We start from the raw sequence: 26,694 nt of genomic DNA on the forward strand, positions 1-26,694 counted from the left end.
TTATAAATGAATTTATTACTTGTGTGTTTACTATGAGTTTTATCCGATGTGTTACCATGTACTACGCTCTAGCACAGATGAAGATGGTGTCTGAACACTAAATGATGTTGGATTTAAAATACTACAAACATTTTTTTATTTGGAATAAATAATATAAAATAGCTGCGCTATGCACCACTTGGCTAAAATTCAAATAACACTCAGTAAATAAATTACATAAATGAAATAAATATATATCTGTGAAAAGCAGCTATACAAAATGACCCTGAAAAAATCATAAAGTATAAAAAGTGTAAAATTGTAGCGCTTAAAACTATTATTGGAAAGTCCATATGATTAAAAGGAACAGTCCTTAAGATCAGTCCAAGTGCTGGATAACCACGTGTGGATGGAAACTATAGTACACAGTCCTTCCTCCCTTCAAAGGCCACGTGACACAGACCACCACCAAGAGAGGTATCTTAAATACCCTTACCAGATATCACCATGTATTGAGCAGTGATATAGACCTCAAAGGCATAGGATCGATCCCAGCAGATGTCCAGGGCACACTAAATCACAAACACTGATATCCTCTCGCACTTGATCTGAACGGAATCCCTCTCTAACTGGGCCAGATTGCTGCTGAGGGAGTGACATCTAACTGGTCCAGTTAATGTGGGAGTGACTGTTGCTCATGTGACATGGTACCTCCGTGCGTCCTTGCGTGCTCGCTCCCGTATTCTTCCTCTTAATCCTCTGTACACAGCGCGCATGCCCTGTCTGCCTCTCTCCGGCGGGCAGGCGCGCAGAAAGGCAGACAGGGCATGCGCGCTGTGTACAGAGGATTAAGAGGAAGAATACGGGAGCGAGCACGCAAGGACACACGGAGGTACCATGTCACATGAGCAACAGTCACTCCCACATTAACTGGACCAGTTAGATGTCACTCCCTCGGCAGCAATCTGGCCCAGTGAGAGAGGGATTCCGTTCAGATCAAGTGCGAGAGGATATCAGTGTTTGTGATTTAGTGTGCCCTGGACATCTGCTGGGATCGATCCTATGTCGTTGAGGTCTATATCACTGCTCAATACATGGTGATATCTGGTAAGGGTATTTAAGATACCTCTCTTGGTGGTGGTCTGTGTCACGTGGCCTTTGAAGGGAGGAAGGACTGTGTACTATAGTTTCCATCCACACGTGGTTATCCAGCACTTGGATTGATCTTAAGGACTGTTCCTTTTAATCATACGGACTTTCCAATAATAGTTTTAAGCGCTACAATTTTACACTTTTTATTTTTTTATTTGGACCTCACTATTAGTTTGGTACCTTTTTTTTTTATACCTCTTGGATCCTTAGCAATACCAGACATTAAATAAAACAGCGTTTAGATGACAAAGATTTGATAAGGTAAGTTTTTGTAAGGTAAAGTAAAATTTAAGGAAAATCAGATGGTTACCTTGCAGTGTTCGGATGAGTTCCAGGTTGATGTGTGAAGGTATTACAGGACTTGGCAACTCTTGAAGAAATGTCTTGACTAGATCAGCAATAAAATGTACATCTGCTGCTTCCAAATCAGCTCCGAAAAAATCTAAAATGAGAGGAAACAACTTGCACTGAAGTAGGATGTGAAGTTTGCAATTAATACAGTTAGGTCTCGATTACACGGGTGTACTTAAGCCTCCGTACTCATCTGTGCGACTTGTCATGTGATTTGACAGTTCCAGATCACATGACAAGTTGTACCCTATTGTCGGCAATGGAACGGTTCAAATGTGACTCAGACTTTGCGGTGCCGTAATGATTTGAAAAAAAAGATTCCTGCACTATTGTTTGCAATTTTAAGTGTGACTTGCATAGGCATCTGTGTATTAAGTCGCACAGAATGTCAGGCAAGTTGCACCTAAAACTGCAATAGCAAGATTTCAAAGTCGCATTCAGTGTACATTATATATATTCAGGAACAGGCACCCCCACAGCTGTCAAAATGGGACCAGCTGCTGTGTCTGTGCAGTTGCTGCATCCTAATAGACATGAATGGGACTGCCTGCACACAGATGCATGGAACACCTATGTATGCCGGCAGACAAAAAACGGCCTTTCACACGATGTACACTTAAATACGGTCATGTGAATGAGGCCTTAGGCTACATTACAGCATATAAAAATCAGAGAAATTGTCTGAGAAGTATAAACAAACTTTTATGCATCCCAGACCATAAAAGTTCTCCTGTGTTTAAATGTAATTGCCTTTATCCAAGTTTACATGCATTTAGCGGTGTTCAGAATATGTAATCTGCTTATTCTATTCTGAAAACAGAATTCTGTAAACTGGCTAAATTGAATGCACTTAAACCCACAGTGTGAATTATACCATTTAAAGTTACGTGCATTTAGAAAAGTCCTAAAAACACAGATTTATCAATGCCAGTGAGAATGAAGCCTTAGAATTATAAATAAGATTGGCAATTAAGTGGGTAGGTGTTTATTTTTTCGTGGACACCGGTTTACTCAGTAGGACAACACTAAATTATCCCAATAACATTAGTGTTCTTTTTTTTCAGCCAGGTGGAATAAAAATTAACAAGTGTAAAATTACCAAGATATGGAAACCCCCATATTTCTGCAGGGGAGGGGCACAACATGATATTCAGCAACTTAAGGCAAACCCAAAAGACCTTTAAAGTTGGCCTCTAAACTTTCCGATCCGATTCTTCTGAAGGAGAGGCAAACCACCTCCCGAGGCAAAAGCAGCAAAAGAAATGTCAGAGATGGACTAAGGTAGGGAGCCTGAAGGGACTCACTTGTGACTCCTGCCATGTACAGACTCTGAATGGGCCAAGGATCTGCCCATGAAAGTGGCAGAAAACATCTCCTAGCACAGTGCCCAAAGGCAATGACTATGACTAGGGGGAACAGACAAGACGGTAGTAGGACCCAGTGTAGATAAAATAGAGGACAATGGTCCCCCCATGTAGCCATATGCAGAATCTGAGAAGGTGAGACCAGTTGACCCCTTGCCCCTGAACTTAATCTGCAATGTGTCCCCAAAATCTTACCTTCATTGCTGTGGAAGGGTAAAAGCCTTTAGTGCCCCGTTATACGGTGCAAGCAAGAGGAGTAAGGTGCCAGCCAGGAGATATGCCCATGTGAAGGAGGCCTTAAAGTGATTGTAAAAGTCTTGTTATACCTACCTGCTCTATGCAGCTGGTTTTGCACAGAGCAGCCCGGATCCTCATCTTCTCAAATCCCTCTTTGCTGCTCCTGGCCCCTCCCTCCTGTTGGCTGCCCCCACAGCAAGCAGCTTGCTATGGGGGCACCTGAGCCGACCTGCAGCTCCGTGTGTCTATTCAGACACAGAGCTGTCGTTCAGTTCCGCCCCTCTCACTCATGATTGGCTAACTGGCTGATTGACAGCAGCAGGAGCCAATGGCGCCGCTGCTGTGTCTCAGCCAATCAGTAGGGAGAGTCCCAGACAGCCAAGGGACAAGTGGACATCGCTGGATAGAAATAGGCTCAGGTAAGTATTGGGGGGGGGGGGCTGCTACACACAGAAGGCTTTTTATCTTACTGTATAGAACGCATTAAGATAAAAAAACTTTCTGACTGTACAATTCCTTAAACAGACCAGACCACTTCCTGACTCGGCCCTCCATGATGTGCACATCCCAAAGGGGTCTTGGGGGTCAGGGCTCCGCTTGGGGGTCAGCAGCTAACTCAATACCATGCACCACATGCAAAGATGAGCCGCCATGCAAGATCATGTTCCTAAAGCGTCATTAAAGCTGGTCTGTATTTTCTAAGGTCCCACAACGCTCAACCTAGGAGTCAACCTATCTAGAAGCAGCAGAAAAACGCCACAGTGGCTATGGTGCAGCCTTGATAAAAGATCAGTGAAAAAACTTCCACATAAAAGAGGTATATTTCTCTCAGTAAAAAGAATATGTCCATCAATTAATAACACTAATAAAAAACTGAGGCTAGCTGGGAGTGGGAAGAGTTATAAAAGGGGTGTGTCTTCAGCTTTGTTTTGTTTGCCAGTCTCCTATCACCTGAAGGTAGTTACATATTACCCTTGTTTACAGACCAAAGATCTTGTGTCACATACGACTAAGAATTAACTGGCTCTGCACTTGACCAAAACCTCCACCATGCTATATCATCAAGTGCCAGGGAGCTAGAGGGAGGAGGGGAAACATTTCAAATGGCAGCTCAGGCATAGACAGTGCCCTGCTCACACCTCCCCTGTACAGCCTGACTGATTGAGTAGAGGAGGGTTTCCCATTTACAAAATTAAAGCCTAACTGTCACAAAAAAAAACACTGTGCATAAAGGTTAACAAGCAGGTTCAGAATAAAATATATTAAACATCCTTACAAATAGTCAGTTACAGACTCCAAGGTAACGTAAAACAAAGGGGATACAATCCTCAACACAGTATATAGCCTGCTAGCCATTTACAACAAAGTGTGTCTTCAGAGATGGGTTCAGGAGATACTGCCACAGCTCTGGTACCAATATTTTAACAAGTAACCCCCATTTATTGACCTGGAAAGTGAACCTATGCTAACTAGAACACAGATGGGCTGTTATTGCCTACTACAGGACTGTTGCAGAGAGAACACCAGTATACCTAATTAACTGGTAAATCCTGCACTTGTTGAACAACTGGAGAGACTTCCAGGATTTACAATAACTGGCCTAAATCTACCAGGAGAAGGTGGAGATTGTGATGTCACTGCCAGCCGCTCCACATCGTCTAATCAGAGAACACTTTGCATTCACTGACAAAATGAAAAAGTGTTCTCTGAATAGGGGCCCTTGCCAAGCGAGCGACCTCCTGTGTCCACTAAGCAGCAGAAGAGCCGATTGGCGAGGGACCCAAAAGCTAGCAGCAATTACTAAAGAAACAGTGCCTACTACAGTGATTCTCTGCTTCATAAGTTACATAATTGGCAAGGATGAAGACTGTGGTCTATCCAGGTGTGTGTGTGTGTGTGTGTGTGTGTGTGGAACAATTATGCGGCCAGCTGATCCTTCTCTCTCCCCCCTGCCTGGTCTCCGTGTTTCCCCTGGAGGCATGCAGTAGTCTGATGTCCGGCTGTGAGTGACATGGGGAGGGGGCCGTCCTCCTCTCCTAGGCGGTCGCTGTCCGCTCCTCCTCCTCCCCAATGCCCAAGCAAGGTTCAAGGATTGAAGGCTTCTCTCTGGGGGAGCTCTCTTCTGCTGCCTATGCTGTATCGCCGCCAAGCTGGCCTTCCTCCCCCCAGGGCCCACCTACACAGTGTTGGAGAAGTCGGCGGCGGGAGGTCAGACATTGGCGAAGGGTGAGGTGGAGGGGACCCGGCAGCTTGTGTAACCTCCACCGGGTGGACTGTCAGTCCTCTTAGAGGGAGCGGGAGGTTTTCTGGTGGAGGATGGAGCATGGGAGCTGCCTGAGGGTCTGTTCCTGTGCGCATGCTGTGACACGCTGAGACAGTGTTCTATCGAATAATGCACTTCTTGCAAAGTTTACGGTGTGCTGTGAGGTGGAGTAGGGGAGATAAGGCAGGTGGATATGCTTTAGAAGAATCCTTCTATGTCCCCTGATAAAGCCATGTGTACCATTAACAATTACCACTCTTTATGTACAGCTGGGCTCCAGTATTTCATGGTGACCAGAAACACACCAGAGCAATGAGTGTTTGACAGCATATTCCATCCAAGCATTTGGGCCAATCTATGCAGAAAGTGGATGTTTTTACTCACTGCTTTCGGCCAACAGAAAGTGACCCTAGTGATATGAATAAAGCTGTTCTACCAGGCCCCTGAAGAGGGGCATGCTTGAAACGCGTTGGGTCTCTCTGGAATGCATGCACTCGTGCAGTCACTTCACATTTGACCAATTTCGCTAGCCGTGATTGTTATTATCTTTTAACCATGACATGTTCATTGTATGCATGTGTCCTGATACCATTTTAATATGTTTGCACAATAAAACTATATTTTTTATATACTTCTGTACTCTTATTTAGATGCTCTGGTCGCCTTTATAATCCCACAACATGAGGGGAATCTTTTTTTGGAATCATCCTGGGGGACACACATGTAGGCAGAAAGTGGCTGCAAAGGGGCAGCAGAAAATCAGCAGCGCCGTGATACTTCTTTCATCCTTTTTTGGATTTTATTTAAAGTGTCACTAAGGCTTTATTTAGATGTGGGGTTGGGTGGTAAAAATGTGCAGTTGATACAGGTTTTTGCCCACCAACTTTGCCACCCTTAAGCTAAAATAGGCAGCAGAGGAGGGTGAATTACATGCCGCAGTCACAATGCATTTGCATAATAAGGAGTTTCCCCCTATAAACAGGTTTTTAGGGACATTCTTTCTGGCCAGCCTATAACCCTAACGGCCTTACATTGGGGTTATTGACTGGCTGCTCTGCTGTAAGTTAGGATGTGCAAATGACGTGTCTTTCCCCGGGGGGGCTGACAATCCACGCTACACTAAAAAAACTGGCTCCTAACTTTTGCTGGCTCCTAGATTCAAAGCAAATATGCCAAGCCCTGCCTTATTGTAAATTATGAGCCAGGAAAGCACTGTCTTATATCTAGAATAATTTTCTTCACACTACAACTCATGTCAGCAATGCAAATACATTAAAGCGGAGTTCCACCCTGGATTTTTTTTTTTTTTTTTTAATACCCCCGGGACAGTCAGGGCTAGTGCATTCCACAATGGCTAGCCTCTGATCTGTCCCGGGTTGCACTTACCTGTTAGGACAAATACTTACCTTGCAAACGTCTTGTCCAGCGCTGCCATCTCAGATGTGGGCAGCTTGAAGCCAGCGCGTCCTCTTCGGCGTCTTCTTCCGCCTTCTTTGGTCCCACGATGCTCTGCGCCGGCCCCGACGTCACTTCCGGGTCGCGCGCGTCATCCCTCCACAGCTTCTGGGCATGCCCAGGAGCTGTTTAGAAGGGGATGACGCGCGCGACCCGGAACTGACGTCGGGGCCGGTGCAGGCGCAATGATTCCTGGGAGCTATGACGTCCAGCTCCCAGGAATCATTGCAGAGCCAGGAAGTGACGACGGGCCGCGGCCGAGGAAGGAGGAAGAAGGAAGTAAGGTAAGTATATTTTCTTCGCTACGAGGTAAGTAAAAAAAAAAAAAATATGCGATTATCCATTTCTTTTTCAGGTGACCCGGAGCGAGAAGATGGAGGTAAGTATAAAAATAGGGTGGAACTCCACTTTAAAACATACAGTTTAAAACCCACTGTTATATAAAAAAAAAATACAAAGTTAACATTAAATACACGTTTCCACAGTAAGTTTTCTACTCATTTTAAGTAAAACAAACTGAGCAGACCCTAGAGTTTGCAATAAAGCCCCTAATAAGTTCAATCCTTGTAAGAACTGGTTCTTACCAGTTTTTAATGTGTGTCTAAACTCAGAGCCAGAGGTCCTATACAGCATTTCACTGTCCATTCCTAGAAGGAAAACAAAATCTGTCATAAATTACATTCACAGAGTACTCAAGCATATCGTTATAACTAAAGAAAGCAAAATACTCATCTGCTCAACCAATGAATGTGACAAAAAAATAGTACATTTTAAAAAATAATAAAAATGAGTAAATTAACGGAAAAAAAAAGGATTTTTACGATAAAATGTCTCACCAATGTTTCTTTTAAATATATATAGGTATATTCGGCTTTAAAGCATACTTTTAGTTTAGTCTGCTGAAGCAGGTAATCAAATCAACTGTATTAGAGAACCTCAAAAATACCATAAAAAAACGTATACATTTTTATTTGCAGTTATTTGACAGTTATCCTGACTCTTGAGAACAAGATGGACTAAGCAGCCCATAGACGGCTATGTTTTTCTCATTCAACCAGAGGGTTGAAAAAGGAAAAAAAAACATCTGATTCCCCCATCCTCCCACTGAGCTATTGTATTCTCACAGCGGGAAGACTTCTCTACTGTCAGAATACACTGATCAGCACTGCCAGCTATAGCCGGCAGCGTTGATCAAGTGGAAAAAACTGAATTTTTGTAAAATCTTACCTGTAAAATTCCTTTTTCTGAGTCCTCCAACAGTCGCCGCCTCCTCTAAGTCCTCACTGATGGGTATTGTCTTCCTATCCGTAGGAATAGCTAGGCATATAGACTTAGTCCAAAGACAAAAGGCATTAGCATATACCCACCCACGGGGGCTGTCCCATCCGGTCTATACCCCCCCTGCATCACCACTCCCAACTCAGTTTGGTAGCATAGCAGTAGGCAATAAGAACCCCAAAAGAGGGGCGGGGGCGGCGACTGTCGGAGGACTCAGAGAAAGGAATTTTACAGGTAAGATTTTACAAAAAACTGAATTTTTGTAAAATCTTACCTGTAAAATTCCTTTCTCTGAGTCCTCCGACAGTCGCCGCCTCTTCATATTCGTCACATATGGGGTATTAGACTTTGCTCCGAAGGAGTAGCTAGGCAACAGAATATGTTAACAATAAAGCTTTAACATATCCCACCCTCAAGGGGTGGTCCCCTCAGTCAATACCCTCCTACTTCCTGCAACCATATCTCAGTTTTAGTGGAATAGCAGTAGAGTATACATTCAAACCCCAAAAGAGGGGCGGGGGCGGCGACTGTCGGAGGACTCAGAGAAAGGAATTTTACAGGTAAGATTTTACAAAAATTCAGTTTTCTCTTACGTCCTCCGACAGTCGCCGCCTCTTCATATTCGTCACATATGGGGACGTCCCAAAGCAGTGCAAACATGAGGGGTGGGAAACGCATCCGCGCCGAAAGGCAACGCAGTCTCCACATCAAAGAAAGGAACCTTACCAAAGGAAGGAAACCAGCTGGGCAACAGCAAAAATAAGTGCTCAACAGGAGCAACAACCCAGGAAAAGACAAAAAAACCCAGGGGATACAAAAAACTATCCCAACAGCCAGGAGTCCCCAACAAGGGACCCTAGGGAACAGCCGCACTAAGAACCTTGCGGCCAAAGGAAGCATCCGCCGATGCCTGAACATCTACTTTGTAGAATTTTGTGAAAGTGTGCACGGTCGACCAAGTCGCCGCCTTACACACCTGGGCTACAGAAGCCCCATGACGGCAGGCCCAAGACGTACTCAGAGATCTAGTAGAGTGCGCCTTCACAGGCACAGGGGGAACCTTCCCCTGCAAGGCATAGGCCTGTTCAATGGTCTGCCTGATCCATTTGGCGATGGTAGAGGCCGAAGCCGCCATGCCCTTCCGAGGACCCTCTGGAAGAACAAACAAGGAGTCCGTCTTACGAAAAGACTCAGTCGATTTAAGGTAAACCCTTATCGCCCGAACAACATCCAGAGAGTGCAATCTCATCTCCTTTGGATGTTTAGGCTTCGTGCACAACGAAGGCAAAACAATATCCTCGTTAAGATGGAATTCCGAAACTCGTTTCGGCAGAAAAGAAGGATTAGGTCGCAAGACCACCTTATCCAAATGAACAACCAGGTACGGAGACTTGCAGGACAAAGCCGCCAGTTCCGACACTCTGCGAGCCGAAGTGATCGCCACCAAAAAGGCGACCTTTTTGGACAACATAGACAACGAGATCTCCCTGATCTGTTCAAAAGGAGCACGTTGTAACACAGATAGAACGAGATTCAAGTCCCAAGGGGGCAAAGGATCCCTCCTAGGAGGAACCAGATGCCGCACACCCTGAATAAAGGTGCCAACCAAGGAGTTGGAAGCCACGGGACGTTGAAACAGAACGGCCAGCGCAGACACCTGACCCTTTATCGTAGCCAGCGCCAAACGCTGATCGACACCCGTCTGAAGGAAAGACAGCACACGGGAAACCGAGTACGTGCGGGGTGAAAACCCCCTGGACTCACACCAGGCAAAATAGGCCTTCCAAGTACGGTAATAAACCTTCCCCGAGGAAGACTTCCTCGCGTTGATCAAAGTATGAACGACCTCTGGAGAGAGACCCTTCTCCTTCAGGACCTCGGTCTCAACAGCCAGGCCGTCAAAGCCAGCGACTGTAAAGCAGGATGGTAAATCGGTCCTTGAGACAGTAGATCGTCTCGAAGAGGCAGACGCCAAGGGGCGTCGACCGCCAGATTCACGAGGTCTGCTTACCAGGACCGGCGAGGCCAGTCCGGTGCCACAAGAATCACCGTGCTGCGTTCCGAGTGTAACCTGCGAAGGAACCTGGACAGCAACTGAATCGGTGGAAACGCGTACATCAGCCTGTACTGATGCCACGGGGCCACTAACGCGTCCGACGCGTCTGCCCGAGGGTCGCGCGTCCTTGCCACGAACCTCTTCACCTTGTAGTTGAGGCGAGACGCGAACAGGTCCACATCTGGAAGACCCCACTTCGCGCACAACATCTGGAAGACAGCCGGGTGGAGAGACCATTCCCCCTGATCCAGGGTCTGGCGACTCAGATAGTCCGCCTGCCAGTTCTCCACTCCCGGAATGTGAACCGCCGTTATCGCCGGGACATGAGTCTCGGCCCAAGATAGAATGTCGGCCACTTCTCGAGCCGCTCGGGCACTCCTGGTGCCCCCTTGGTGGTTGATGTAGGCCACCGCCGTGGCATTGTCCGTCTGCACCCGAACCGGGCAGCCCTGCAGCCGGTCCGTCCAGCGATGAAGACAGAGCCTTATCGCACGCAATTCCAGAATGTTGATCGGGAGGGAAGACTCCCCCTCCGACCAGGTCCCCTGGGCGGACAGAACGCCCAGAACACCACCCCAGCCCGACAGGCTGGCATCCGTGGTGATTACCGTCCACGAAATCGGGCGAAACGACTTGCCCCCGGACACCAACAGGGACTGGAGCCACCACAGAAGGTTTTCCCTGGTGCGATGACTCAACGAGATCTGAAGATCCAGAGATTGAGGTCGCCCGTCCCACCTGGACAGGATCTCCGCTTGGAGACCCCGCGTGTGAAACTGCGCGAAAGGAATCGCCTCGAAGGCCGAGACCATCAATCCCAGACATCTCATACACGTCCGCAGAGACGAGTGTGGAACGTCCCTGAGGGACCTGACTTCCTCCTGAAGAGTCCTGAGTTTGTCTTCCGGCAGGAAGACCTTCGCCTGCACCGAGTCCAGTATCATTCCCAGATAGGGGAGACGAACCGACGGACTCAGTGTCGACTTTGGAACATTTATCGTCCAACCAAACTCCTGCAGAGTTTGCATTGTGACAGACAGGTCCTCCTCCAGACCCTGTCTGGTCGCAGACCGAACCAGAATGTCGTCCAGATACCCCAGGACAGAAATGCCCTGGGCCCTCAATAATGCCAGAACCGGTGCAAGCACCTTGGTGAAGACCCGCGGAGCCGAGGCGAAACCAAAGGGCAACGCCACGAACTGGTAGTGATCCTCCGCAATGGCAAATCGAAGGTATCTCTGATGACCCTCGAATATGGGGATGTGAAGGTACGCATCCTTCAAATCGATGGAGGCCATGAATTCCCCCGGAACGAGGGCAGCCACCACCGAGCGCAGGGATTCCATGCGGAACTTGCGAACCCGCACAGAGCGGTTCAGAGCCTTCAAGTCCAGAATCGGACGAACCTTGCCCTCCTTCCTGGGCACGGTGAACAGATTGGAATAAAACCCCCGAAATCTGTCCCGATGAGGCACCGGAACCACCACTCCCTGAGCCCTTAGGTCCCGCACCGCCAGGTGCAGATCCCGCAGGCGCTCTGGAGACAGTTGAAGATTTGAGGGAAAAAATCTGCTCTCCGGCCGAGAGAGAAACTCGATCTTGTAACCAGATCGAACGATTTCCAGAACCCATCTGTCCCGCACACGGGCCAACCAGGGCTGAAGAAAACCGAGCAAGCGTCCCCCCACCCCAAAACTGGGTGAGGGCGCCCCTTCAGGCCGAACTGTTATGGGCTGCAGGTCCGGATTGGCCGGACTTCTGTTTCCCAGACCAGGGCTTCTTCTGAGAGCCTTGGCCTTTGAACGGTTTGCCCTTGTAGTGCGGCCGAAAGGCACGAAAGGACCCCTGAGGGGGCCGAAAATTAGCATGCTTCTTCCCAGAAGCCCCCTTAGCCTTGGGGAAATGGGGCAAGAGAGTGCTCTTACCCCCGGTGATCCCCTTAATCAACACATCCAGGGACTCCCCAAAAAGGCGAGACCCATCATAAGGCAGATTGGCTAAGGTCTTACGTGAAGATTGGTCCACCGACCAACATTTCAACCAAACCAGGCGGCGAGACAACACCGCCACGCTGTGCACAAGTGCAGCCAACGGAATCAGGTCCAGGTCCGCATCACACAGATACATGACACCCTGGTGGATCTGATCCACCATATCCAGGGTCGCCGCCGAGGCCGAATCGGCCACTAGGACGCGCCTAAGCATCTGCGTCCAACTTGCGATCGCCTGGGCCGCCATGAGAGAAGCAAACAGAGCCTTAAGCATAGAACCCGTAACAGAATAAGTATGACGGGCAAGAGACTCCAGTCTCCTATCCGTGGCATCACGGAAAACAGGGGAACCCTCTGCAGGAATCGCAGTGGCTTTGTTCAAAACCGCAATTGCATGATCCACTGGCGGAGGCACACACCACCGTTCATCAGTGGCAGGCGAGAAAGGATAACGCAGCTTGAATTTACTTGGTACCGCAAAAAGGCTTGCGCAGATCGCGCCATTGATCCTTAACAGCGCGCTGAAAATCAGCATTGCAGGGAAAAACCTGCGGCGTCCTGCGTTTCCTCTGCGTCCCATAAGCCGCCAAGGCAGCGGGGGGACACACTTCGTCCTGCAAACGTAGCGTCTGCTTAATGGAAGCAATCAACTCATCCATGATTGCAAGCTCTTCAGGCGAGCCAGGGGGAGAATTATCAACCCCCTCAACTTCAGCCTCTACCTCAGACCCCACTAGATCAAGAGAGGAGCGGGACCCCGATAAGGAGGTCCCTGCCAGAACAGCCCCATCACCTTCACCCTCAGAATCAGAGGACAGAGCAACTCTGGGCCGTTTAGTAGATTGAGCAGCCACCAGCATTTGCACCTGGGCAGCAAGGCCAGCCACAATAGTGGCTAAATCCCCCCCTGGGGGGGAAACAGCGGTCCCCTGGCTTTCCACCAATACTGTAGGAAACTTGCCCTCCTGAGAATCCATTGCCCCTGTAATGCCAGACAACCAAGGGTTAACTGCCCCCTTTTAGCAAGCGCGGCAAGCGCAGCCCACCGCACCACACTCAGGCACAATGAGACCCCCACAGGGAATATACAAACTGAATACAGGCAATGGATAGCAAGAACAGAAGGATAAAACCTGAGGAGACCCCGCTGCTGCTGCTGCCTCGATCGGTGTTCCTGGAAAGAGGAAGTGATGCTGCCAGGGCGCTCTATGTAAGCCTATGGAGGCTACAAGAAAATGGCCGCCGTGCATGTAAACCATGCGGCCGGAGCGGGCGCCGGTAAAATGGCGTCGTTTGGCGCCGAAAACGCCGCTCCACAGTGCATAAAAACACACACATTACATCCCAATATAAGGATACATGTTAGATCGCCGCAGCGATCGCTGTATATGCCCAAACATGCCAAGAAAAAACATGCCCCACAGCACACAGCTTCTCACACTGCCCAGCCTGACACACACAGTGTCATACAGCTCCCCCCCCCCCCCTTGCAGCCCACAGCATGCAGCCGAGAGATAGGGAGACAAGCAGTGTGATTAAAGGCAGGTTACACAGTCCCAGACTGAGACCCCCCCAGACAGACAGGTCCCCACATAAATACACTTACCTCACATGGCGTGGGGAACCCGCACAGGCGAACAAGCCGCTGCACATGAGGCAGGGAGAGTCGCAATTCAAGACGCACACAATGGAGGTTAAGAAACCGCACAGCGTCCGGTGAGGTAGCCACCTCACCAATCATCCCTGCACCGAACAGGGATGGGTCGTTCACTGTGCCAGGAGCGTTACCTGGCTGAACGCTCGATGGCAGACTGGGAAGCCACTGACCCACGACCTGCGACCAGGGGGATCAGCCCGAGACCCAGTCCGCATGATCCTCTTCGTCCGAAGAACTAACTAATGCTGACAAAAATAACAGCTAAGTAAAGATAGAGAGAAAACTCAAACAAAATATTAAAAAGAAGAAAGAGTCTGGGACAGAAAGTCCCAGCACAGAGAGAGCCAGCCACTCCTGACAAGCTAGACATTAAAACTGAGATATGGTTGCAGGAAGTAGGAGGGTATTGACTGAGGGGACCACCCCTTGAGGGTGGGATATGTTAAAGCTTTATTGTTAACATATTCTGTTGCCTAGCTACTCCTTCGGAGCAAAGTCTAATACCCCATATGTGACGAATATGAAGAGGCGGCGACTGTCGGAGGACGTAAGAGAAATTCCGTTTTCTCTTACGTCCTCCGACAGTCGCCGCCTCCTCTAAGTCCTCACTGATGGGATGTCCCAAAGCAGTATAGACATGAGGGGTGGGAGACGCAACCGTAGAAAAGGCAACGCAGTACCCACATCAGAGAAAGTAATCTTACATGCACCGTAAGAACCAACTGGGCAACAGAAAAAAACAACGCTCAACAGGAGCAACAGCCCAGGAAAGCAAATGCCAACAGCCAGGGACCCAGAGAAAAAAATCAAGGGTCCATCATGGCACAGCCGCACTGAGAACTTTGCGGCCAAAAGAAGCATCGGCTGATGCCAGAACGTCTACTTTGTAGAACTTGGAAAAAGTGTGCACCGACGACCAAGTCGCCGCCTTGCACACCTGGGCCACCGAGGCCCGATGCCAATAGGCCCAAGATGCACTCAAAGACCTGGTAGAGTGCGCCTTAACAGGGAAGGGCGGAACCTGTTCCTTCAAGGCGTAAGCCTGCTTAATGGTCTGTCTGATCCATTTGGCAATAGTTGCTGCAGGCGCATTCGTAGACGACAGGTAAACCCTGATCGCCCTGACAACATCCAAGGAATGCAAAGCAATCTCCTTTGGATGCTTAGGCTTCGTACAAAGCGAAGGCAGAACAATGTCCTCATTAAGGTGAAATTCAGAGATCACCTTGGGAAGAAAGGATGGGGGTGGCCGCAAAACCACCTTATCCTCGTGAATGATCAAGTAAGGGGAGCGGCAAGACAACGCCGCCAGCTCCGACACCCTGCGAGCCGAAGTGATCGCCACTAAAAGAGCAACGTTCTTAGACAGCAGAGGCAACGATATCTCCCTGATGTTTTCAAAGGGATCACGCTGTAATGCGGACAGAACCAAGTTCAAGTCCCATGGAGGTAAAGGCTCCTTCCTGGGAGGAGCCAGATGTCGCACACCTTGAATGAAGGTGCGCACCAAAGAACGAGACGCCAAAGGGCGTTGGAAAAGAACAGCCAGTGCAGACACTTGGCCCTTTATCGTGGCCAGCGCCAGGCCCTGATCCACTCCAGACTGGAGGAAAGCCAAAATTCTCGACACCGAGTAAGAACGAGGGGAGAACCCCCTGGACTCACACCAGGCGAAATAGGCTTTCCAGGTACGGTAATAAATCTTACCAGAGGAGGATTTCCTAGCCTTGATCAGGGTAGGAATAACCTCAGGAGATAGACCCTTGTCCTTCAAGACCTTGGTCTCAACAGCCAGGCCGTTAAAGCCAGCGACTGTAAAGCAGGATGGAAGATCGGACCTTGAGACAGGAGATCTTCCCGCAGAGGCAGACGCCACGGAGGCGCCACTGCCAGGTGAACAACGTCGGCGTACCAAGACCGGCGAGGCCAGTCCGGTGCCACCAGAATCACCATGTGCGGTTCCGAGACCAATCTGCGAAGGAACCGGGATAGTAACTGAATCAGAGGAAAGGCGTACATCAGACGATACTGATGCCAAGGGGCCACCAACGCATCCGAGGCGTCCGCCAACGGATCGCGCGTTCTTGCCACGAACCTTCCCAGCTTTCGATTTAGCCGGGATGCGAACAGATCCACGTCTGGGGATCCCCACTTCGCACACAGCATCTGAAAGACCTCCGGGTGTAGGGACCATTCCCCCTGGTCCAGGGTCTGGCGGCTCAGATAGTCTGCCTGCCAATTCTCCACACCCGGAATGTGAACTGCCGAAATCGCCGGGACATGAGTCTCGACCCAAGACAGAATGTCGGTCACCTCCCGGGCCGCTCGAGCACTCCTGGTGCCCCCTTGGTGGTTGATGTAAGCCACCGCGGTAGCATTGTCCGTCTGTATGCGAACAGGCAGGCCCCGGAGACGGTCCGACCACTGGAAGAGACAGAGTTTTATCGCTCGTAGTTCCAGCACATTTATCAGGAGGGAGGATTCCTCCTCCGACCAAGTGCCCTGGGCAGACAGGTTGCCCAGGACTCCACCCCAGCGCGACAGGCTGGCGTCCGTGGTAATCACCGTCCACACCAATGGGCGGAAGGACTTGCCTTCCGCCACCGACGGGGACTGGATCCACCACAGAAGAGCCAATCTGGTCCGGCGACTCAAGGAGACATCCAGATCCAAGGACTGAGGAAGTCTGTCCCACCTGGCCAGGATCTCCGTCTGGAGAGCCCGTGTGTGGAACTGGGCAAAGGGAATGGCCTCGAAGGCCGACACCATCAACCCCAGGCCCCGCATGCTGTCCCTGAGTGACGAGGACGGATTGTCCCTGAGGGACCGGATTTCGTCCCGCAAAGTCCGGAGCTTGTCCTCCGGCAAGAATACCCTTGCCTGAGCAGAGTCCAGAACCATTCCCAGATAGGGAAGTCGAAGCGATGGAGACGACGCTGATTTTTGAGCGTTGATGGTCCACCCGAACTCCTGGAGCGTCTGTACCGTGATGGACAGATCGCGCACAAGGTCCTGACTGGCACGCGATCTCAGAAGCAGATCGTCCAGGTACCCCAGGACTGCAATGCCCTGGGCCCGCAGCAGGCCCAGAACCGGTGCCAACACCTTGGTAAACACCCTGGGTGCCGAAGCGAGACCGAACAGTAACGCCACAAACTGGTAGTGGTCCTCTGCGATAGCGAACCGAAGGTACCGCTGATGACCCACGAAAATGGGGATGTGCAGGTACGCATCCTTCAGATCTATCAAAGCCAGGAATTCTCCCGGACTCAAGGAGGCCACTACCGAACGGAGAGACTCCATTCAAAACTTCCGAACACGTACGAAGCGGTTCAGTGCTTTCAGGTCCAGAATAGGACGCACTTTGCCCTCCTTCCTGGGCACAGTGAACAGATTTGAATAAAACCCCCGAAACCTGTCCCGATGAGGCACCGGGACAATCACCCCCTGAGCAAGCAGGTCCTGCACCGCTTGATGCAAGTCCTGCAGACGCCCCGGAAGCAGATGAAGATTGGAGGGGAGGAATCTGTCCGCCGGCCTGGAAAGGAATTCGATCTTGTAACCTGATCGAACGATTTCCTGGACCCACCTGTCCGAAATCCGGAGCAGCCAAGGCTGGAGGGAACCGCGCAAACGCCCCCCCACCCCTGAAACGGGTGAGGGCGCCCCTTCAGGCAGAGGCGGAATGTCCCGCCGAGCCGGCATTGCTGGTCTTCTGCTTACCCGCCCAGGGTTTCTTCTGGTTGCCCTGGGCCTTGAAGGGCTTGCCCTTGGATTGGTTCCGAAAGGCATGGACCCCTGATTAGATCTAGGCGCAGAACCCCGCTTGCCTCGGAAAGACTTGTTTTTCGGGTTCTGGGGGAGCATAGTGCTTTTGCCCCCCGTGACGCCATTTACTAGGGTATCCAACGCCTCGCCAAAAAGGCAAGAGCCAGCATAGGGAAAATCAGCCACTGTTTTCCGTGAGGACTGGTCAGCCGACCAGCTCTTCAGCCATATCAGTCGCCGGTTAAGTACGGCGACACTCGAGAGGCGAGCCACCAAAGGGGCCTCATTTAAGGCTGCATCACACAAATACATGACTCCCTGGTGGATCTGGTCCACCATGTCCAGTTGGGCAGGCGGCACGTCATCCGACACAAGGTTGCTTCTGAGCACCTTAATCCAATCAGCCACCGCCTGAGCCACCATAACGGACGCGAAAACGGGTTTGAGCAGCGAACCCGCCACCGTATAGGAATGGCGGGCCAGAGACTCCAACCGCCGGTCCGTGGGATCCCGGAAAACCGGGGTATCCTCAGTAGGAACCAAGGTAGCCTTGTTCAGCACGGCCACAGTGTGATCTACCTGTGGAGGCACACATCATCGTGATTCTGTAGCCGGCGCAAAAGGATAAAGCAATTTGAACCGACTAGGTACCAGGAAAGGACGTTTTAACGTGCGCCACATTTCATTAACAGTGTAATGAAATTCTGCTGGGCAGGGGAAAACCTGCACAGACTTGCGGGTCCTGTGCGTCCCAAACGAGGACACAACGCCCGGAGGACTGGGCTCATCCTCCAAATGTAAGGTATCCTTAACCGCAATAATCAACTCATCCATGGTCGCCCGTTCTTCAGGTGACCCTGGGGAGGATGTATCAACACCCTCCACTTCAGCCTCCCCCTCAGACCCCGGGGGGTCTAAGGATGAGCGGGACCCTGAAAAGGGCACGCTCGCAGCAGCAGCAGCAGCAGCAGCAGCAGCCATATCCCCATCTGAATCAGAAGAGAGAGACAGCCTGGGCCGTTTTCTTGCAGCCCGTTCAGACATCAGCATTTCCATATTTGCCACTAAAGTCGCAACTACAGCAGCCAGATCAGGTCGCAGCGGGGCCACAGGAGAACTGGGGCCCCCCACTAAAGCTGGAGGAAACTTGCTTTCCTGAGAATCCATGGCTCAAGTTATGAAAAAAGTACAGTGCAAAAAAGTAGTGTACTGTCCCTTTAAATAGCGCTGCGGAGTGCGCAACCCACCACTACTGTCACAGCTATGAAGACCCCCAAAAGGAGAAAAGAAACTGAGCCAGAAGCAGTATGCAGAAGAAGACTGAAAGAGATAAACTGCAGAGCCCGCAGATCGTTGCTACCTGTGTCCTTGCTGCCTGTGAGGAAAAGGAAATGCTGCTGGAGGGGGCTGGCTATAAGCCAGACCCCAGGGAAAATGGCTGCCCCATAGGGATGCATAGGAGGCTACGCCAAAATGGCCGCCGACATGCGGCCGAACCGATCGTTCTACCGCCCACAAAATGGCGGCGGATGGTGCCAAAATGAGCTGTATACTCGCCCCAGAGGGGCCATACACGTGTGCATAGTAAAAACATGGCGGACCGCGCGAAATAACCCCACAGCGGCCGCCGCACCCCACACAAGTCTGTACCCCCAAACAAGCACCTAAGGTGACACAGGGACAGGGACCCCCGGCAAAACATACAGATCTGCACAAAGCGAACCCCGCAGGGATCGCACAGGGAGTCACACAGGCACAGACATGGGGACACACAGCAACACAGACTGCCACCCCAGACAGAAGGCCCCACACAGAAAGTACTTACCTGTACCCGATGGCGTGGGGAGCCTCCATGCACGGATAAACCTCTGTCCTCATCTGACAGGGAGTGCCGTGAGCCAGGGACATGACGCTGCAGCAGCGCAGACGAGTCCTGTGAGGTAGCCACCTTTACGGCTGCATCCCTGCAGCGAACAGGGATGGGTCGTTCTTAATGCCAGGGCGAACCATAGCTGAACGCTCGATGGCGGGCTGGGGGTCCATCTGACCCTCTGTGCCCTGGAGAACCAGGGCGGCTAGTCCGAATCCCAGCACCGCATGATCCATCTTCATCCAAAGAATAAACTAACACTAAAGCTGACAAAATGAACAGCTAGTAAAGTGAGAGAAAAAAACTGACATTTAAAAAGAAAGTCAAATAAAAGATATAGGAAGGCTGAGACTGAAGCCCCAGCACAAGGTAAGCCTGACTATTCCTGACGCTAGGCAAATTAAAACTGAGTTGGGAGTGGTGATGCAGGGGGGGTATTGACCGGATGGGACAGCCCCCGTGGGTGTTTATATGCTAATGCCTTTTGTCTTTGGACTAAGTCTATATGCCTAGCTATTCCTACGGATAGGTAGACAATACCTATCAGTGAGGACTTAGAGGAGGCGGCGACTGTCGGAGGACGCAAGAGAAAACGGAATTTTTGTAAAATCTTACCTGAAAAATTCCTTTCTCTGAGTCCTCCGACAGTCGCCGCCTCTCCATATTCGTCACTATGGAGTTATTGACCTTTTCTCCGTAGGAGTAGCTAGGCAACAGAATATGTCAATATTAAAGCTTTTAGCATATCCCACCCCCAGGGGCTGGTCCCCTCAGTCAATACCCTCCTGCTTCCTGTATCCATACCTCAGTTTCAGTAGAATAGCAGTAGAGTACATAAACAAACCCCAAAAGAGGGGCGGGGGCGGCGACTGTCGGAGGACTCAGAGAAAGGAATTTTACAGGTAAGATTTTACAAAAATTCAGTTTTCTCTTACGTCCTCCGACAGTCGCCGCCTCTCCATATTCGTCACTATGGGGACGTCCCAAAGCAGTGCATACATGAGGGGTGGGAAACGCAGCCGCGCCTAAGGCAACGCAGTACCCACAGCAGAAAAAAAGGAACCTTACCAAAGGAAGGAAACCAGCTGGGCTACAGGAAAAACAAGTGCTCAACAGGAGCAACAACCCAGGAAAAGACAAATAACCAGGGGATAAAAAACTTATCCCAACAGCCAGAGGTCCCCAACAAGGGACCCTAGGGAATTGCCGCACTAAGAACCATGCGGCCAAAGGAAGCATCCGCCGATGCCTGAATATCTACTTTGTAGAATTTTGTGAAAGTGTGCACGGTCGACCAGGTCGCCGCCTTACACACCTGGGCTACAGAAGCCCCATGACGACAGGCCCAAGACGTACTCAGAGATCTAGTAGAGTGCGCCTTCACAGGCACAGGGGGAACCTTCCCCTGCAAAGCATAGGCCTGTTCAATGGTCTGCCTGATCCATTTGGCGATGGTAGAGGCCGACGCCGCCATGCCCTTCCGAGGACCCTCTGGAAGAACAAACAAGGAATCCGTCTTTCGAAAAGACTCAGTCGATTTAAGGTAAACCCTTATCGCCCAAACAACATCCAAAGAATGTAATCTCACCTCCTTTGGATGTTTAGGCTTCGCGCACAGCGAAGGCAAGACAATATCCTCATTAAGATGGAATTCCGAAACTCGCTTCGGAAGAAAAGAAGGATTAGGTCGCAAGACCACCTTATCCAAATGAACAACCAGATACGGAGACTTGCAGGACAAAGCCGCCAGCTCCGACACTCTGCGAGCCGAAGTGATCGCAACCAAAAAGGCGACCTTTTTGGACAACATAGACAACGAGATCTCCCTGATCTGTTCAAAAGGAGCACGTTGTAACACAGATAGAACGAGATTCAAGTCCCAAGGGGGCAGAGGATCCCTCCTAGGAGGAACCAGATGCCGCACTCCCTGAACAAAAGTGCCAACTAAGGAGTTGGAAGCCACGGGACGTTGAAACAGAACGGCCAGCGCAGACACCTGACCCTTTATCGTAGCCAGCGCCAAACGCTGATCGACACCCGTTTGAAGGAAGGACAGCACTCGGGAAACCGAGTACGTGCGGGGTGAAAACCCCCTGGACTCACACCAGGCAAAATAGGCCTTCCAAGTACGGTAATAAACCTTCCCAGAGGAAGACTTCCTCGCGTTGATCAAGGTATGAACGACCTCTGGGGAGAGACCCTTCTCCTTCAGGACCTCGGTCTCAACAGCCAGGCCGTCAAAGCCAGCGACTGTAAAGCAGGATGGTATATCGGCCCTTGAGACAGGACATCGTCTCGAAGAGGCAGACGCCACGGGGCGTCGACTGCCAGATTCACGAGGTCTGCGTACCTGGACCGGCGAGGCCAGTCCGGAGCCACAAGAATCACCGTGCTGCGTTCCGAGTGTAACCTGCGAAGGAACCTGGACAGCAACTGAATCGGTGGAAACGCGTACATCAGCTTGTACTGATGCCACAGGGCCACTAACGCGTCCGACGCGTCTGCCCGAGGGTCGCGCGTCCTTGCCACGAACCTTTTCACCTTGTTGTTGAGACGAGACGCGAACAGGTCCACATCTGGAAGACCCCACTTCGCGCACAACATCTGGAAGACAGCCGGGTGGAGAGACCATTCCCCCCGATCCAGGGTCTGGCGACTCAGATAGTCCGCCTGCCAGTTCTCCACCCCTGGAATGTGAACCGCCGTTATCGCCGGGACATGAGTCTCGGCCCAAGACAGAATTTCGGCCACTTCTCGAGCCGCTCGGGCACTCCTGGTGCCCCCTTGGTGGTTGATGTAGGCCAACGCCGTGGCATTGTCCGTCTGCACCCGAACCGGGCAGCCCTGCAGCCGGTCCGTCCAGCGATGAAGACAGAGATTTATCGCACGCAATTCCAGAATGTTGATCGGAAGGGAGGACTCCCCCTCCGACCAAGTCCCCTGGGCGGACAGAACGCCCAGAACACCACCCCAGCCCGACAGGCTGGCATCCGTAGTGATTACCGTCCACGAGATAGGACGAAACGACTTGCCCCCGGACACCATCGGGGACTGGAGCCACCACAGAAGGTCTCTTCTGGTGCGATGACTCAACGAGATTTGAAGATCCAGAGATTGAGGTCGCCCGTCCCACATGGACAGGATCTCCGCTTGGAGACCCCGCGTGTGAAACTGGGCGAAGGGAATCGCCTCGAAGGCCGAGACCATCAATCCCAGACATCTCATGCACGTCCGCAGAGACGAGTGCGGAACGGCCCTGAGGGACCTGACTTCCTCCTGAAGAGTTCTGAGTTTGTCTTCCGGCAGGAAGACCTTCGCCTGCACCGAGTCCAGAATCATTCCCAGGTAGGGAAGACGAACCGACGGACTCAGTGTCGACTTGGGAAAATTTATCGTCCAACCAAACTCCTGCAGAGTTTGCATCGTGACAGACAGGTCCTTCTCCAGACCCTGGCTGGTCGCAGACCGAACCAGAATGTCGTCCAGATACCCCAGGACAGAAATGCCCTGGGCCCTCAATAATGCCAGAACCGGTGCAAGCACCTTGGTGAAGACCCGCGGAGCCGAGGCGAGACCAAAAGGCAACGCCACGAACTGGTAGTGATCCTCCGCAATGGCGAATCGAAGGTACCTCTGGTGACCCTCGAAAATGGGGATGTGAAGATACGCATCCTTCAAATCGATGGAGGCCATGAATTCCCCCGTAACCAGGGCAGCCACCACCGCCCGCAGGGATTCCATGCGGAACTTGCGAACCCGCACAGAGCGGTTCAGAGCCTTCAAGTCCAGAATTGGACGAACCTTCCACTCCCTGAGCCCTCAGGTCCCGCACCGCCAGGTGCAGGTCCCGTAAACGCTCTGGAGACAGTTGAAGATTTGAGGGAAAAAATCTGCTCTCCGGCCGAGAGAGAAACTCGATCTTGTAACCAGATCGAACGATCTCCTGAACCCATCTGTCCCGCACGCGGGCCAACCAGGGCTGAAGAAAACCGAGCAAGCGTCCCCCCACCCCAAAACTGGGTGAGGGCGCCCCTTCAGGCCGCACTGTTATGGGCTGCGGATCCGGATTGACCGGACTTCTGTTTTCCAGACCAGGGCTTCTTCTGAGAGCCTTGACCTTTGAACGGTTTGCCCTTGTAGTGCGACCGAAAGGCACGAAAGGACCCCTGAGGGGGCCGAAAATTAGCATGCTTCTTCCCAGAAGCCCCCTTAGCCTTGGGGAAATGGGGCAAGAGAGTGCTCTTTACTCCGGTGATCCCCTTAATCAACACATCCAAGGACTCCCCAAAAAGGCGAGACCCATCATAAGGCAGATTGGCTAAGGTCTTACGTGAAGATTGGTCCACCGACCAACATTTCAACCAAACCAGGCGGCGAGACAACACCGCCACGCTGTGCACACGTGCAGCCAACGGGACTAGGTCCAAGTCCACATCACACAGATACATGACACCCTGGTGGATTTGATCCACCATATCCAGGGTCGCCGGCGAGGCCGAATCGGCCACTAGGACGCGCCTAAGCATCTGCGTCCAACTTGCGACAGCCTGGGCCGCCATGAGAGAGGCAAACAGAGCCTCAAGCATAGAACCCGTAACAGAATAAGTATGACGGGCAAGAGACTCCAATCTCCTATCCGTGGCATCACGGAACACAGGGGAATCCTCTGCAGGAATCGCAGTGGATTTGTTTAAAACCGCAATTGCGTGATCCACTGGGGGTGGCACACACCACCTTTCATCAGTGGAAGGCGAGAAAGGATAACGCAGCTTGAACCTACTTGGTACAGCAAAAGGTTTGCGTAGATTGCGCCATTGTTCCTTAACAGCGCGCTGAAAATCATCATTGCAGGGAAAAACCTGCGGCGTCCTGCGTTTCCTCTGCGTCCCATAAGCCGCCAAGGCAGCGGGGGGACACACTTCATCCTGCAAACACAGCGTTTGTTTATGGAAGCAATCAATTCATCCATGATTGCAAGCTCTTCAGGCGAGCCAGGGGGAGAATTATCAACCCCTTCAACTTCAGCCTCCACCTCGGACCCCACTAGATCCAGGGAGGAGCGGGACCCCGATAAGGAGGCCCCCGCCATAACAGCCCCATCACCTTCACCCTCAGAATCAGAGGAAAGAGAAACTCTGGGTCGTTTAGTAGATTGAGCAGCCACCAGCATCTGCACCTGAGCAGCAAGGCCAGCCACAATAGTGGCTAAATCCCCCCCTGGGGGGGAAACAGCGGTCCCCTGGCTTTCCACCAAGGCGGTAGGAAATTTGCCCTCCTGAGAATCCCGGATAATAAAGGGTTAACTGCCCCTTTAACAAGCGCGGCGAGCGCAGCCCACCGCACCACACACAAGCACAATGAGACCCCCACAGGGACAATAAAACTGACACAGGCAATGGATAAGAAGGATATAACCTGAGGAGACCCTCGCCGCTGCTGCTGCCTCGATCGGTGTATCCTGGAGAAGAGGAAGTGATGCGGCCAGGGCGCTCTATTAAAGCCTATGGGAGGCTACAAGAAAATGGCCGCCATGCATGTAGAACATGCGGCCGGAGCGAGTGTAGGCAAAATGGCGCCGTTTGGCGCCGAAACCGCCGCTCCACAGTACAGTAATGCACACATGTCATCCATGTATAAAAAAACATGTTAGATCGCCGCAGCGATCGCTGTATAGTGCCCAAACATGCCACAAAACATGCCCCACAGCACACAGCTTCTCACACTGACAAGGCTGACACACACAGTGTCACACAGCTCCCCCCCCCCCCCCTTGCAGCCCACAGCATGCAGCCGAGTGATAGGGAGACAAACAGTGTGAACAGAGGCAGGTTACACAGTCCCAGACTGACACCCCCCCAGACAGACAGGTCCCCACATAGATACACTTACCAGTGTCCAGTGAGGTAGCCACCTCACCAATCATCCCTGCACCGAACAGGGATGGGTCGTTCACTGTGCCAGGAGCGTTACCTGGCTGAACGCTCGATGGCAGGCTGGGAAGCCACTGACCCACGACCTGCGACCAGGGGGATCAGCCCGAGACCCAGCCCGCATGATCCTCTTCATCCGAAGAACTAACTAATGCTGACAAAAAGAACAGCTAAGTAAAGGTAGAGAGAAAACTCAAACAAAAAATCAAAAAAGAAGAAAGAGTCTGGGGCACAAAGCCCCAGCACAGAGAGAGCCAGCCACTCCTGACAAGCTAGACATTGAAACTGAGATATGGTTGCAGGAAGTAGGAGGGTATTGACTGAGGGGACCACCCCTTGAGGGTGGGATATGTTAAAAGCTTTAATGTTAACATATTCTGTTGCCTAGCTACTCCTTCGGAGCAAAGTCTAATACCCCATATGTGACGAATATGAAGAGGCGGCGACTGTCGGAGGACGTAAGAGAAAAAAACTTTGCTCAACAGGAGCAACAACCCAGGAAAAACAAATAACCCAGGGATAAAAACATCCTAAACAGCCAAGGGCCCAAAAATAAGGGACCCTAAGGCACTGCCGCACTAAGAACCTTGCGGCCAAAAGAAGCATCTGCCGATGCCTGAACATCCACTTTGTAGAACTTTGAGAAGGTGTGAACGGACGACCAAGTCGCCGCCTTACACACCTGGGCCACAGAAGCCCAATGATGACAGGCCCAAGACGTACTCAGAGATCTGGTAGAGTGCGCCTTCACAGGCATAGGGGGAACTTTTCCCTTCAAAACATATGCCTGTTCAATAGTCTGTCTGATCCATTTGGCGATGGCAGAAGCCGACGCCGCCAAGCCCTTCCGAGGTCCCTCTGGAAGGACAAATAGAGAATCCGTCTTGCGAAAGAATTTAGTCGATGACCAGGGCCGGATTAAGAGCATCATGGGCTTGGTGCTGAGGATTTTGAAGGGCCTTAAGGGCCATGCCTTGGCATGCACCCAGAGGAGGAAGGGTGCAGCCATGCATGCCTAATTCCACATGGGATGCTGTCTCTGAAGCCCATAAACACATCCATGCATCGACAACTGTCCCTCCTTGTCCAGCCTTCGTGCTGTGTGGGGAGGTTCTGAGGGAGCTGCCTGGGGAAGCGAGCATAGAAGCCAGACTTCTGTGTTTACAAGTGACAGAAGAGCGGTAACAGTGAATATGGCCAACCTGGGGCCTATATAAAAGGTAAGGGCCTGGAGCTGCAGCTCCAATAGCCCCTACGTTAATCTGGCCCTGTCGATGACAGGTAAACCCTGATCGCCCGAACAACATCCAAGGAGTGTAAATCCACCTCCTTCGGATGTCTAG

At 51.3% G+C, this 26,694-nt stretch overlaps 1 protein-coding gene across 1 annotated transcript in view; it reads right to left on the bottom strand.

The window, feature by feature from the left end:
* PIK3R2 (phosphoinositide-3-kinase regulatory subunit 2) overlaps positions 1-26,694 on the bottom strand; it is a 205,807-nt gene that overhangs the window by 125,467 nt on the left and 53,646 nt on the right. The window contains exons 3-4 of the mRNA XM_082260724.1: positions 7,386-7,448; positions 1,442-1,573 (exon numbers count right to left, since the gene is read on the bottom strand). Of these exons, the coding sequence (XP_082116850.1) occupies positions 1,442-1,573; positions 7,386-7,448 (195 nt within the window). The remainder of the gene's footprint in view (positions 1-1,441; positions 1,574-7,385; positions 7,449-26,694) is intronic.

This window comes from Pelophylax lessonae, assembly GCF_965119305.1.
Source record: "Pelophylax lessonae genome assembly, chromosome: 1".
NCBI lineage: Eukaryota > Metazoa > Chordata > Amphibia > Anura > Ranidae > Pelophylax > Pelophylax lessonae.